Below are 16,525 nucleotides of genomic sequence, written 5' to 3' on the forward strand. Positions count from 1 at the left end.
AACCCTAATTTGCTCCAGGGGCGCCGTACTACAATGGCTGACCTTGTAAAACAACCCATTTCACATTTCAAAATAAAACAATTTATTGAGTAGTCACATACGGAGACTGCATTTGGATGAATTTGTGGAGAAAGGCAAAAATGAACTATGTGGACATGGTGCAATTATGGATTTTGATAATATGCAGAATTATTTCTCTGCTTCAAACACCGACAGAAAAGTACAGCTATGATGATTTATTTATTTATTTATTAGCATCCACAATAGCTGTTGCTCATGCAGCAGCTCTCATCCTGGGGTCCACACAAAACATAAAACATGACATTCAGAACATTGATAGATAAGAACAGCTCAAGGACAAAACTGCATACATTTCAAATAAGAGAACGTGGGCTGTCAGACGATAAAAAAAACTCATATCGAGTTGATTTTAGAATTAGGTGTGATTACACGATTAATCTCAAATTCAGAATTTGCTCAAATTGAGCTTTAAGATTTGATATATACAAAAAGCATTACAATAATTTTGACGTTTTGATTTTGTCCAAGATAACGGTTTGCAAAATCAAGTAAATTGAAAAAGCACACTTTCTGTAACCTCAACGTCAACTTGTTTTGACATGGATTTGTTGTTTTTAGCTGTATACATTGTGTATTTTGGATGCTTTCAGTATATTTTGAACGCTTTCAGACAATGCAATTAATCACGATAAAAATAGAATGCACAAAAATTACAAAAAGTTCAATCGAAATAATAACAGCCCTAAAGAAAATATGTAATGAAAATGTAAAATACCCAGCAGGTGTCCTTGCTCCATTTCATACTAAATGGTACATTTTGACCTCCACCATTTAAACCATCAAGGTCATCGCGGTGATGTATATAAGCTGCCACACATGGTAGGTAGCCTATATATATATATATATATATATATATATATCTCATAAAATGTTAATTACATTTTGATCGATTTTCAGATCTCGTGGAGTAGTCTATCTCGGGTAATACTTGCATACATTAAACCCAAACAAAGGTCCTACGATAAATAAATAAGTAAATCATGGAGAAGGAGGCATGTATCGCATCAAAGTAAATAGTATACTAATATATCATTTAAGAACATTTATAATTGTAAAAGTGACTATCCAGCCTATACAGTAGTTTAAATATTTCGTTTGTCAAATGTAGCCTAATATCAAACGAGTAGGACTATTTCCAGACGGCTTGACTAGTGTTGAAGGCCAAGCAAGCGCTTACATTCTAGTCTATTTTCAATAATGGTTAAGTAACATTAAACCATACCGATCGAGAAAATGGAAGATACATTTTCTATTGCTAGTGATAATCTGAAAAATGAAATGACAAAAAACAGAAGCAACTAGGTTTGACAACTTTGATAGAGCGCAGGTAAACTGCACGATAAAGAATTTCACACAACTTCTGAACTGTGAAAACCTATACAATGGCCCTACATCAGCTTTAAGCTACTGATCCAATGTGTCCCTCCCAGTCTCGAAAGAAACTGTAGGTTATAAACGATGACCCGAGGGGCACAACAAGGTCTGGAGAGGGTAGACGACAGAATGTCACGCGTCCATATCGACTTGAGGATGTATAGATTAGAGCTCGTGGACATGGCGGTTGAAAAATGACATTGCAATATTAGTTGCGAGACAAAACTGAATCTATACGTGGATTGGTCTTGTGCATCAAAAATTCTTAGAATAAGTAAAAAGGTACTAAGCATAGTCTAGTCTGACTACTCTTGGTTATTGGAATAGAACGGTCCTTGAACGGTCTAAAACCTATAGCGTTCGATGTCTGTCTATATATTTTCAGAGATTCGATTCCGAATGGATACAAATGTAACGTTCAAGAAAGATATCATTTAAAATATAAAAAGTTATAGCCTAGCCTATAACATGTATGTTATTGTTTAGCCTACTGCATAAACAATCTAAATATTGTACATTTGTATTTGGCAAATACTGACGCAGCATAATTTGGAAATGTATACTAATTTATAGTACTGACCTGGCCTATAGCCTATGTATTTGATAGTTGGCTATTGTAAAATAGCACATCAAATATTTTCCCGCTAGCCTGACCCATGCTGCAATTCGCGATAGAGGCTATTATGCTGATTAAAATGAAAGATTTAGGCTACAAAATGAATATCATTATAGGGTGTTTGACATTTTATGTGACAAATGTATCAAAATAAACTACCTAAACATTTACTAGTGTAGGCTGTAGGTTGTACCACACAATGCGAAAATATATCCACACGTATTAACAAATAATGCATTAAATAGGACCTATGTAGTCTAACATTATGCGTAGCCTGAAGAATGATTCTCACATTTGTTTTTGTTCATACATATTTAAAAAAGTTATTGCTTTATTGATTAATATACGTACTCACCTAAAAGAAGGAAAACCTAATCATAACCCATACACATGCTGTATTATGCATTATTATGTTATTAGGGATATTTAATAATGATTAGGGATGACCTCTAGTGACTAGTCCTTCCAACAAGCAGATGTAGCTATTCTATATAAACATTAATATTGTAACAAATGTCATTACTATAGCACATGACCATATCTATTTGCCCATGTGTCCTCAAATGAATCTCTACTTTCCCTCTGCATTTCCAAACAATCAACTTGAGACGGGAGAAAATGAAAACGTGTTATTGTTGTTTTTGGATGAATCTGGGCCATACCTGTTTAGTGAATCGGTGTCCTCTCTCGACTGAATATGTGCCCTTTTCCGTGCCATTACACCACTGCCTTGGATTTCCACTGAAGATTCATATTTAAGGCATCACCTGGCATGCTGCTGGTTCTAAATACCTTTATGTTGCTGAAAAATAGTACTTTTTCTATTATGAAAATGTATTTTCCATTCTTACAGATATTTATGAGGGTTCTGATGGTACCCATAATTGAAGAACATGTGCAAGATATTGGCAAGAATATTTTCTTAAATTTCATAACTGCCCGCCATCATGTAGCCCAACAATTTTATTTGAAATCAATCAACCAATTTAGGTAGCATCTGTACTGGAGTCTATTTTGTTTCACTACACAGTAACAACAATATCAAAGTAATTTTCGCATAACACATAATTATGTTCAATAACCTGTACATTGCATGCTTTGTGTGTGCGTGCGTGTGCATACCTGTGCCTTTTTTTGTCCAGTTTAGGGTCTTTCACGCATATACCTTCACAATACTCTTATATCTATCTTGGCACCCTCACTTACCACGTTGATGGGCCAATATTGACCTGACAGTCACTGCCACCGGGCTCAAACCGCTCCAGGTGCAAATTCCTCTGGATTACCTGCTGGTCGGCCCCGGTGACCACATAACATCCCCTATAACAGACTAAATTAAACTGACGCCATCTTGAAAACGGTGAAATTTGGTATTAATACATTTATAACTATTTTAATGAACCATTAACCTAAATTTAACATAAATGAATATCAACATATTACTTTGAAGATATAGGCTATCTAGGCCGAATACAATATGCTTTTGCAAAGTAACAGCTACATGCATTTTCTCACGTTCATTCCTAAACTAAAATGAAAATGACCTCTGGGTTTTCCATATATTATATACTCATCTGCAAACGACAATGATGAATGTGCTCCCGACATGGAGACAGTGACAGCATTAATTGGTGTAACATTTTAGTCATATAGTAGATGCTCATCAAGATTGATTTACAGTAGCCTAGTACGTCCATACTTGTTTCTTATTGGTCGCCTGTGGGAATCGAACCCACAACACTGGCGTTGCAAGCACCATGTTCCAGCAACTGAGCCACATGGGATTAGTAAAATTATAATTTAAACCACGTCTGAATGGATCACTATGATTGAGTAGCAGCAATCCCATATGAACACAATTCAGGTCTACTCAACCTAAAATCCATTAGGGCCTCGGACTACCTGGGAATTTGAATATTTTTTTATGGACCATCATGATGAATAGGCTAGTCTAGGAGATGTGGAACGTTTTTGAAGGTGTATAGCTACATACTTTAGTTCATACAGTTATTTTATGCAATTTATTCTACATCATGTGGGGGGAGAAAAGTATTATTTATGTAATGGTCAATACTTTAAAATTCTAAATTTATTTATCCTGGAAGAATGCCTCTCAGTCTTTGACCTTGATTACCATAGCAACAAGGACGCGTAGTCTATGGTCACTGTTGAGCGTTCAGGTCCTTGGACTGGTCCATTGTAAAGCAGTTTTATTCAATTAACATTTTAACCTTCTTTATTTGCTACTCTTGGATTATATTTTTTTACATAAAAGTTGTAACATCAAATGTGTCCTTAATGTACAAGTATTTCAGTTGGCCGATAAAGCGTTTGTAAATAACAGGCTTACAAAACATAAATGGAACATGCCTGGCATCAGTGGCTGGTGAAACATGGCGTCTGGTTGCCTGGTGCTGGGTCTGTTTTAGCTAACTGATTAGCAAGCTAGCTATATTCAAAGGCTTTGACTACATTTTCAGTACAATAATATCTTCATTGCAATATATTTCAATATGTCGGACTCAGAAGAGGACAGTCAAGATAAGCAACTTAAAATTGTAGTCATCGGAGACGGCGCATCGGGGAAGGTGAGGGATTTTTAGATTAGTTAATAGTTAGCTAGCTAACGGTAGCTAGCAGCTAGACTTATTATTTTGAGTTACGTTAGCTGGCTAGCTAGCAACATAGCTATGTCACGGGGGCAATTGGGTAAATTACTGTGCAGTGGATAACTTTAGCTCAGAAGTATCTTACCGAATTGTCCTGCGTAGCTGCGTGTGCTAGATCAACGTTTTGCCTATGCTTGTTAGCTGCTAGCTAACGTTAGCTCTTCAGACAGGTAGAACCGTGAACCAAACCACCGAGGTTTGTCAAACGGGCAGTGTTTTTTTTTATTTTTAGCATAGCTAACTATAGCCAATGCTGCTAATTTAGTTGGTTAGTTACCGTCTTCGTTTTTCACAACAGGGGCCAGAGTGATGTTAATAGCATTAGTTCGCGTTCCTGTGGAGCTAACTAACGACATGGAACAAAGTCTAGTCATTGTCTATGATGAGAGCTAGCTACTGTCCTCTGAATTATCTTCCCAACAGTCAGTGTCAACAGAAAGGACAATTACGCCTGTGGTGCATAACATGTTTCCGGGCCACACAACCTGGTCTCATAGACCAAACGCAACGTAGTAAATGGAAATCCGGGACACTTGTTGCTTTTGGTATGGTTACATAAGACTAGGCTGGACACTTGACATTTTTAACAATGCTTTTTTCAGACAAAAACTAGTTCATTGCATCCAGCCTTATTTTAGTGTATTTTTCACCCTGCCAGCTTCTATTAGTTCTATTGAGTACCGTGGCACCAACTCGCCTTCCAAACGTTCTATTCCAGCCTATTGTTCTACGCCACAATGCTTGCTTTGCTATTGTTGGCAATGAGACCTGCCCACGTTGCTGGTAATTAAAATGTAAACAACAAAAAAAAAATACTAATGGAACTCTGAGGTCGTCCCATTGTTTGCTATAGGGAAATATAGGTATGTCTGTGTTGCAAAATATCTCGCAATGTGTATATTTCGATTTTTGCAAATTGGACACCACTTTAATCATGAGAATCTCCTCTTTCTAATTATGCAAGGTTGGGCAGCGTACTCGGTTGTCATCGAACGCTAGCCCCGAAATACCTTTTGCCCTTGGAAAGCTGAGCTCCCACCATTTGTTTTCCTATAGAGAGGCATGCTGGTATATTTTGCCAAATATCCCGCAATGCGTATATTTTGATTTTTTTCAAGTTGGACACCATTTGAATCAGCATATTCTCCTCTTTCTAATTACATAAGGTTGGGCAGCGTACTCTGCTGCCATCGATCACTAGACCAGAAATAGTCAAAAGTTGCAATTTTTTCCCCCACTACTTCCTCGTTATGCAGACATAAGCACACTTGGCACCATCGAGATGTGGATGTTTACTATCTACACAAGTTATTTTTCAGTTTCATCCTAAGAACAGATTGTAGTGGTAAAATAAAAAAGCTACATTTTTTGGTGCCATTTAGGCGAAATGGAATTCAAATTGTTACTCCAAACGTTTGTTTCTATTAATTTGCTATGGACTCGCGCTAGTGTTCTGGGCTTAGCTAACATTCTGTTGCCATTTTTCAGCCTTGTGTGAATTTTGACTCGTTCTATTGTCCAGCCTAATAAGACAGAAGGTTACTTAAGGCTAAACGTGTTGGGTGGGCGTAGGTGTATAACGCGAACGTCTAGTAACCCAAATGTTGCCTGTTCAAATCTAATCACGGACAATTTTAGCTAATTAGCAACTTTTCAACTACCTACTACTTAGCATGTTAGCCAACCTTAACCGTTACCCCCCCATAACCATCCCCCTAACATTAACCCTTTAACCTAACTCCTAACCTTAACCCCTAGTTTATCTAACGTTAGCCATCTAGCTAATGTTAGCCACAACAATTTTGAATTCATAACATATACATTTAGCAAATTTGTAACATATTGTATGTTTTGCAAATTTGTAACATATTGTACAAATTGTAATTCATAACATAATATATGAAATGGATGATGGGCATCCACAGTTTAAAAATACCAGTCTAAACTTAACATATCATACTCAATGGAGTGTCTCAGATTTACTAATCCGAAATGCTCTGAGACCAGGTTGGGCCACAGTGACCAGGTCCATGGTTGAAGAACATCAGGAAAGAGACAGAAGTAGCACCCTAGTCACATTTAGGGCTGATGAGTTCAGGATATTATTTTGCCCTGATAGAAACTATAGGCCAGAGGTCCCCAATTATAGTGCTTTCAGAAATTATTTACACCCCTTGACTTATTCCACATTTTGTTGTGTTACAGCCTGAATTTAAAATTTATTAAATTTAGATTTTGCATCACTGGACTACACACAATAACACATACACATCATGTCATTGTGGAATTATGTATTTCGATTTAAAAAAACAACAAATTTATAAAAAATGAAATGCTGAAATGTCTTAAGTCAATAAGCCTAAATAAATTCACGAGTAAAAATGTACTTAACAAGTCACACAATAAGTTGCATGGACTCACACTGTTTGCAATAGTGTTTAACATAATTTTTGAATGACTATCTCGTCTCTGTACCCCACACATACTGAGGTACCTTACAGATAATTGTAAGGTACCACGTTGGTTGGTAGACTTTCCAATTGTTGACAAAACAAAATACGCAAGCCAGGTTGGGATCTTTTATTGTCGGTCAATTTAATTATGCGAGAAATGGTGGTGGAAACACCATTATGATAAAATATTGATATAATAACCATCGTACTTGGCGCACATGGACATTAAAGTAAAACTGACAGCCTTTTAGGAACATTAAATCTTATTAAAATCTGTTCATTTACACCCCCAGGAAAAATATGACACTTTTAAAAATATTTTATGACCAGCGTGCACTTAGATAGGGTCATTTTCACGTTTTCATAAATTCTTAGAATGTGTGGGAATTACCTTTTTAACTAAGGTATTTGTGGAAATTCTATAGCGATCTAGAGCGGGAAAGCGGCCATGCGTTTGGACAATTAATAGACACTGCAGTAAATAAAACCTAATTAAAAACATCTTTCTTGTCCGAGACCGGAGTTTACACAGACCGTTGTGCCATAGCCAATCAGAGCTACAGTAGGTTTTTATGCAAATAAGCCATTTGCCACACAGACCTGCCATCATTCACTTTGAACTGAACTGTGTGTTTACAGGCAGTTGCAACAGCACGGCTTTAGATCATTAGAACGCATTCGCCAAAAAATACACCTGAATGGATTTCTGCATATATGTAAATACCACGGGAGTCCTCTTACATTTTGGAAGTTTACAGACAACAATGAAAATGGTAGGCTTTCTGTCCCTCAGTTATTCACATCAACAAGATCAACAACTAATGCTAGCCAGAGCAAGATTAACTAAAATCTAACAAAGAACATTTAGGTAAACACATTCAAACTTCTTCAGCTAGTTGCCCATCAAAATTGCACTGTTAAACAATGGGGAATGTAGCCAACTCGTCCATCTGCAGCTTGCCTGCCAATGCATTCATATTTGTCCTAACCAAGCACCCAAGCTAACTGGCTAAATTTGGCTAGCTTGCTAGCTACTTCCAGACACAAATGAGAGCACTCCTCACTCTTACAATTTTACTCGCGGTAGCAGAACTAGTTAAGGTGTTTACACATTATCTGAGGTGTTCACTACTATAACTTTTTTTTGCCTACGTTTACGAACACCGGTCATATCTGGTGTGTGTTGCGCATTCGTAAAAAATCATCAGGTTTGTCAGCGTTATGGCACTCAGTCGAGAGTGCTCTGAAATCGTGAATTTGCAAACACAAGAGATATGCTAACTGGATAACTAGTTCAAGTTCTTGCAAGCTAACTAAATAACACCTGCGTCTTTAGCTCTGTATAGCCACCGAAAAACGATATGAGGGGAAAAAGTCAGTCACCCACTCCTCCAATAACATTACATGACATCCTCCAAGCAGCTAGCTAAGTATCTAACGTTAGGCTCCGTGTTTTTCGCTTACTATATAAATAGATATGCTAGCCTATTTGCCACGTTGTAACTGACATGATCATTGCCCTTGCTAGTTGGATTGTATTGACATTCCCAGCCGTAGTTACATTAGTCCGTTTTTGTCCAAAATATTGAGTCATTGGAACTGAAACGGTGCATCCCAAATGGAGGCGGCAAACAATGTACCAGTCCAGCTGTGACTTACAAAATACGCAAGTATAAACACCATGGGACCATGCAGCCGTCATACCGCTCAGGAAGGAGACGCGTTCTGTCTCCTAGAGATGAACGTACTTTGTTGCAAAAAGTGCAAATCAATCCCAGAACAACAGCAAAGAACCTTGTGAAGATGCTGGAGGAAACGGGTACCGAAAGTATCTATATCCACAGAAAAACGAGGCCTATATCGACATAACCTGAAAGGCCGCTCAGCAAGGAAGAAGCTACTGCTCCAAAACCGCCATAAAAAAGCAAGACTACGGTTTGCAACCGCACATGGGGACAAAAATCGCACTTTTTAGAGAAATGTCCTCTGGTCTGATGAAACAAAAATAGAACTGTTTGTCCATAATGACCATCGTTATGTTTGGAGGAAAAAGGGGGAAGCTTGCAAGCCGAAGAACACAAACCCAACCGTGAAGCACGGGGGTGGCAGCATCATGTTGCACGGCTGCTTTGCTGCAGGAGGGACTGGTGCACTTCACAAAATAGATGGTATCCTGAGGAAGGAAAGTTATGTGGATATATTGAAGCAATATCTCAAGACATCAGTCAGGACGTTAAAGCTTGGTCGCAAATGGGTCTTCCAAATGGACAATGACCCCAAGCATACTTCCAAAGTTATGGTAAAATGGCTTAAGGACAACAAAGTCAAGGTATTGGAGTGGCCATCACAAAGCCCTGACCTCAAGCCTATAGAAAATGTGTGGGCAGAACTGAAAAAGCGTGTGCGAGCAAGGAGGCCTACAAACCTGACTCGGTTACACCAGCTCTGTCAGGAGGAATGGGCCAAAATTCACCCAACTTATTATGGGAAGCTTGTGGACGGCTACCTGAAATGTTTGACCCAAGTTAAACAATTTAAAGGCAACGCTACCAAATACTAATTGATTGTATGTAAACTTCTGACCCACTGGGAATGTGTTGAAAGAAATAAAAGCTGAAATAAATCAGTCTCTACTTTTATTCTGACATTTCACATTCTTAAAATAAAGTGGTGATCCTAACTGACCTGAGACAGGGAATTTTTACTAGGATTAAATGTCAGGAATTGTGAAAAACTAAGGTGCATGTTAACTTCCGACTTCAACTGTACGTAAGTATTTTGACCCTTTACTCAGTACTTTGTTGAAGCACCTTTTGCAGTGATTACAGCCTCGAGTCTTCTTTGGTATGACACTACAACCTTAGCACACCTGTATTTTGGGAGTTTCTCCCATTCTTCTCTGCAGATCCTCTCAAGATCTGTCAGGTTGGATGGGGAATGTTGCTGCACAGCTATTTTCAAGTCTCTCCAGAGATGTTTGATTGTGTTCAAGTCTGGGCTCTGGCTGGGCCATTCAAGGACATTCAGAGACTTGTCCCAAAGCCACACCTGCATTGTCTTGGCTGTGTGCTTAGGATCGTTGTCCTGTTAGACTGGGGCGAAGGGTCACCTTCCGAGGTCCTGACCACTCTGGAGCAGGTTTTCATCAAGGATCTCTCTGTACTTTGCTTCGTTCATCTTTCCCTCGTTCCTGACTAGTCTCCCAGTCCCTGCCTCTGAAAAAAATCCCCACAACATGATGCTGCCACCACCATGCTTTAACGTAGGGATGATCCCAGGTTTCCTCCTGACGTGACACTTAGCATTCAGGCCAAATATTTCAATCTTGGTTTCATCAGACCAGAGAATCTTGTTTCTCATGGTCTGAGTGTCTTTGGGTGCCTTTTGGCAAACTCCAAGCGGGCTGTCATGTGCCTTTTACTGAGGAGTGGCTTCCGTCTGGCCACTCTACCATAAAGGTCAGATTGGTGGAGTGCTGTAGAGATAGTTGACCTTCTTGAAGGTTCTCCCATCTCCACAGAGGAACTCTGTCAGAGTGACCATCAGGATCTTGGTCACCTCCCTGACCAAGACCCTTCTCCCCTGATTGCTCAGTTTGGCCGTGCGGCCAGCTCTAGGAAGAGTCTTGGTGGTTCCAAACTTCTTCCTTTTAAGATTGATGGAGGCCATTGTGTTCTTGGGGACCTTCAATGCTGCAGAAATGTTTTGGTACCCTTCCCCAGATCTGTACCTCGACACGATCCTGTCTGGGAGCTCTACGAACAATTCCTTCAACCTTATGTTTTTGCGTTTTTGCTCTGCCATGCACTGTCAACTGTGGGACCTTTGTATAGACAGGTGTGTTCCTTTCAAAATCATGTCCAATCAATTTAATTTACCGCAGGTGGACTCCAATCAATTTCGAGTCTCATAGCAAAGGGTCTGAAGTCTTAAATAAGGTTTTTCTGTTATTTTTCATTTCTTTGCCACAATTTCTAAAAACCTGTTTTCGCTTTGTCAGTATGGGGTATTGTGTGTAGATTGAGGAATTAAAAAAAAAAATATATTTTTTTAGAGTAACATAGCAAAATGTGGAAAAAGCGAAGTTTTTTTTTAATGCTTTCCCCGAATGCACTGTATGTCTCACTATTTAAGTGTGGGAATACGTGGGAACAGATTTCCTAAATTTATAATCACTTAGCTGATTTCCTGGTGACTTTACAGTCTTATGTCCAATAATGAAAAAAGCTATGGGAAAAAACTCGGTGTTGTTCGTAATGGTTTGTACACTATTTGCTCCAGTCCTCATTTGTTCCGAGGGAGATTGCCAAGATGATCAAAGTACTATTACTGTGTAACAGATCTATAAGCTGTTTCAACGATAGCATAGTGGATTTATATCTGGCATGAATCCAGTCTTGTAAACCTATTAATCGTACCTGACCCTTAATACAGGTTGCATGTGTTGTTGGAGGGATTTTTTGTCAACTTTTGGACCATGGTACTCTGGTTGTCTAATTGTACTATGTTAGCCAGTGATTACAGGTAAGCCACACAGGTGTGTGTGGAGTACACAATAAATGTAGTTGCTGTATTGCCTAGTACGTGGTAGCCTAGCAGCCTAGATACAGTGCATTCGGAAAGTATTCAGACCTCTTCACTTTTTCCACATTTTGTTACGTTACAACCTTGTTCTAAAATTGATTAAATCTACACACAATACCCCATAATGACAAAGGGAAAACAGGTTTTTAGAATTTTTTTCAAATGTATGTGAGTGATGTATAAAAAGATGCCTTATTTACATAATTATTCAGACCCTTTGCTATGGGACTCGAAATTGAGCTCAGGTGCATTCTGTTTCCATTGATCATCCTTGATGTTTCTACAACTTGATTGGAGTCCATCTGTGGTAAATTCATTTGATTGGACATGATTTGGAAAGGCACACACCTGTCTACAGTTTAAAACCTGTTCTCACATAATTCATATTGTAGGTCTAGGTTACAGGGGAATTATATAGTCCTAGGTCTATTTTCTCACTCAGGTATACTGTTCAATGTAGATAAAATAGTGTCTAGAATCTCAAAATCAGCTTGTGGTTGAGTAGGGGACAAAGTGTAGCCCACATTTTTTTAAGTAAACCCTCTCTACATTCAGGAGTTAAAGTTGTTTTCTCAGTTGACTCCCTGCTGCAGAAGCAGCGCATTAACATCACCGTTGTTGCTTTGCAGTCATGGCCGATTCATTCATATGAACCAGCAGGGGGCAAGTCTCAGTCCTCAGAAATAGTATTGTCCTCGCTCCAGATTGCACACATCTTTAAGACTCATATGCTGTTATTCTTGTTAAAAACCCTCTACATGCGTTTTATTGCTTTCTTAATGAGAAGCTTTCAGTTCACGCCTATGCTCTTCTATTACGTTTAGACTAGAACCAACTGTGGTAGAAGTTTAGTGGGAAGAGGCTGGAGAGTTCTGCAGTGATTACATGTTCAGGTGGTGTCTGGATCATTGTTAGGTTACTTGCTTTCTGTCAGCACTGAGGCCAGTAATAAAACCAGTCACCATTCTGGACACACACACAAAAAAATAGAAACTTGTATTAACCTGACCTAAAACTATCAGTCTTTCATTCATTCTCTTCCCGGTAGATGTAGGCTAGGCCTATATTTTCCAGACCTAGGCGCTATCGCCTACTTTGCAGAAAAGCCTTCATGCAAATGTTCAGTTTTATTATTTATTATGGACAAATGTTTTGTATGAGACTGCTTTGCCTGCATGATCATAATGCAGGTAAATGTACCAACATTTTATTTCATCTTTATTTAACTAGGCAAGTCAGTTAAGAACAAATTCTTATTTTCAATGACGGCCTAGGAACAGTGGGTTAACGACAGATTTTCAAATCAAATTTTATTTGTCACATACACATGGTTAGCAGATGTTAATGCGAGTGTAGCCAAATGCTTGTGCTTCTAGTTCCGACAATGCAGTAATAACCAACGAGTAATTTCAGAACAACTACCTTATACACACAAGTGTAAAGGGATGAAGAATATGTACATAAAAAATATATGAATGAGTGATGGTACAGAATGGCATAGGCAAGATGCAGTTGATGGTATAGAGTACAGTATATACTGTTTTTTACCTTGTCAGCTCAGGGATTCGATCTTGCAACCTTTCGGCTACAAGTCCAACGCTCTAACCACTAGGCTACCTGCCGCCCCCAAAAAAGTATATTTTCTACAGCACAGACAGGTGGCAGCAAGGCAAAGAGGTTGTCATGACAATGCTGCAATGTTTCTTCTTCAGTGCATCTCTGAATCCTCAAATTATTGTGTGAATGTGTTGCAGTGATTTGAAGGGTTTTTCGGCTTCACTAGTCTCTTGAAAGTCATTTTTCCCCCTCTGAGAGAAAGAAAACAAATGGAGCAGTTACCCTATGTAGGCTCAACGAGAAAAATGAATGTTCCCAGTCTGAGAAGTCCTTCAGGCGGACAGAGAACACACACAGCTTAGTTTTCAGTAGAAACGCTACATTAATAACCCCCCCCCTCACACTGCTGCCAGGTGTCAGTTCATCACTGTCTCCATGACTTACCTGCTTGTCTGTTTTGGGCAGAAAACAGGACCCATACCCCTATTTTGAATAGGCACCAGTGACTGACATCTTGAATGCTGTTTCCCCCCTTATTAATGTCAATTTGCTCAGCAAATTGCAATCGGATCAGTTTTTCTTGGACGGCATCTTGCGGGGTATTTTCACATGCGGTTGTCCATTCAGAAAAATGTAGGGGAGATGTGTGAAGGCTTGTCCACCACCTGAGGTAGGAGCTGTCAAAAATATGGATACTCACAGTTTCATCAGGCGTCACGTGACATTAGAGAAGCTAAAGGACTTTTAACTCAACATATTTGTGTTGTTGAAATAGCATAGCATACATGCAGAGTAGGAATTGATAAACTATCCTAAATCTAAGATATGTAGGCTACTTGTCAGCATACGGTAGAAATGGAAGGATCCTTTGTCGACAGGAAAGCACCCTAACTAAGCTCACATTAAATATTAGTGATGTCACATCATGGACATACTGTGGCTTGCTACCTCTCTTCTCCCTCTCTTTCCTATCTCTCTCTCTCTCTCCTACCTCTCTCTCTCTCTCCTACCTCTCTCTCTCTCTCTCTCTCTCCTACCTCTCTCTCTCTCTCTCTCCTACCTCTCTCTCTCTCTCTCCTACCTCTCTCTCTCTCTCTCCTACCTCTCTCTCTCTCTCCTACCTCTCTCTCTCTCTCCTACCTCTCTCTCTCTCCTAGCTCTCTCTCTCTCTCTCTCTCTTCTCTTACCTCTCTCTCTCTCTCCTCTTACCTCTCTCTCTCTTCTCTTACCTCTCTCTCTCTCTCTCTCTCTCTTACCTCTCTCTCTCTCTTACCTCTCTCTCTCTCCTACCTCTCTCTCTCTCTCTCTCTCTCTCCTACCTCTCTCTCTCTCTCTCTCTCTCCTACCTCTCTCTCTCTCTCTCCTAGCTTCCTCTCTCTCTCTCTCTCTCCTAGCTCTCTCTCTCCTAGCTCTCTCTCTCTCTCTCTCTCTCTCTCTCTCTCTCTCTCTCTCTCTCTCTCTCCTACCTCTCTCTCTCTCTCTCCTACCTCTCTCTCAATTCAATTCAATTCAATTCAAGGGGCTTTATTGGCATGGGAAACATGTGTTAACATTGCCAAAGCAAGTGAGGTAGATATTATACAAAAGTGAAATAAACAATACAAATTAACAGTAAACATTACACATACAGAAGTTTCAAAACAATAAAGACATTACAAATGTTATATTATATATATACAGTGTTGTAACAATGTACAAATGGTTAAAGCACACAAGTTAAAATAAATAAGCATAAATATGGGTTGTATTTACAATGGTGTTTGTTCTTCACTGGTTGCCCTTTTCTTGTGGCAACAGGTCACAAATCTTGCTGCTGTGATGGCACACTGTGGAATTTCTCCCAGTAGATATGGGAGTTTATCAAAATTGGATTTGTTTTCAAATTCTTTGTGGATCTGTGTAATCTGAGGGAAATATGTCTCTCTAATATGGTCATACATTGGGCAGGAGGTTAGGAAGTGCAGCTCAGTTTCCACCTCATTTTGTGGGCAGTGTGCACATAGCCTGTCTTCTCTTGAGAGCCATGTCTGCCTACGGCGGCCTTTCTCAATAGCAAGGCTATGCTCACTGAGTCTGTACATAGTCAAAGCTTTCCTTAAGTTTGGGTCAGTCACAGTGGTCAGGTATTCTGCCACTGTGTACTCTCTGTTTAGGGCCAAATAGCATTCTAGTTTGCTCTGTTTTTTTGTTAATTCTTTCCAATGTGTCAAGTAATTATCTTTTTGTTTTCTCATGATTTGGTTGGGTCTAATTGTGCTGTTGTCCTGGGGCTCTGTGGGGTGTGTTTGTGTTTGTGAACAGAGCCCTAGGACCAGCTTGCTTAGGGGACTCTTCTCCAGGTTCATCTCTCTGTAGGTGATGGCTTTGTTATGGAAGGTTTGGGAATCGCTTCCTTTTAGGTGGTTGTAGAATTTAACGGCTCTTTTCTGGATTTTGATAATTAGTGGGTATCGGCCTAATTCTGCTCTGCATGCATTATTTGGTGTTCTACGTTGTACACGGAGGATATTTTTGCAGAATTCTGCATGCAGAGTCTCAATTTGGTGTTTGTCCCATTTTGTGAAATCTTGGTTGGTGAGCGGACCCCAGACCTCACAACCATAAAGGGCAATGGGCTCTATGACTGATTCAAGTATTTTTAGCCAGATCCTAATTGGTATGTTGAAATTTATGTTCCTTTTGATGGCATAGAAGGCCCTTCTTGCCTTGTCTCTCAGATCGTTCACAGCTTTGTGGAAGTTACCTGTGGTGCTGATGTTTAGGCCGAGGTATGTATAGTTTTTTGTGTGCTCTAGGGCAACGGTGTCTAGATGGAATTTGTGGTCCTGGTGACTGGACCTTTTTTGGAACACCATTATTTTGGTCTTACTGAGATTTACTGTCAGGGCCCAGGTCTGACAGAATCTGTGCAGAAGATCTAGGTGCTGCTGTAGGCCCTCCTTGGTTGGTGACAGAAGCACCAGATCATCAGCAAACAGTAGACATTTGACTTCGGATTCTAGTAGGGTGAGACCGGGTGCTGCAGACTGTTCTAGTGCCCGCGCCAATTCGTTGATATATATGTTGAAGAGGGTGGGGCTTAAGCTGCATCCCTGTCTCACCCCACGACCCTGTGTGAAGAAATGTGTGTGTTTTTTGCCAATTTTAACCGCACACTTGTTGTTTGTGTACATGGATTTTATAATGTCGTA

At 39.6% G+C, this 16,525-nt stretch overlaps 1 protein-coding gene across 2 annotated transcripts in view; it reads left to right on the forward strand.

The window, feature by feature from the left end:
• The first annotated feature begins 4,463 nt into the window (after window positions 1-4,463).
• The window catches only part of rab28 (RAB28, member RAS oncogene family), a 55,628-nt gene continuing 43,566 nt past the window's right edge, over window positions 4,464-16,525 (forward strand). For both annotated transcript variants that reach the window (XM_038993620.1, XM_038993619.1), the window contains exon 1: window positions 4,464-4,659. In XM_038993620.1, coding sequence (XP_038849548.1) covers window positions 4,585-4,659 — 75 coding nt within the window. In that variant the 5' untranslated portion in view covers window positions 4,464-4,584. The remainder of the gene's footprint in view (window positions 4,660-16,525) is intronic.

Source organism: Salvelinus namaycush, chromosome 5 (assembly GCF_016432855.1).
Source record: "Salvelinus namaycush isolate Seneca chromosome 5, SaNama_1.0, whole genome shotgun sequence".
In the NCBI taxonomy this organism is placed as follows: domain Eukaryota; kingdom Metazoa; phylum Chordata; class Actinopteri; order Salmoniformes; family Salmonidae; genus Salvelinus; species Salvelinus namaycush.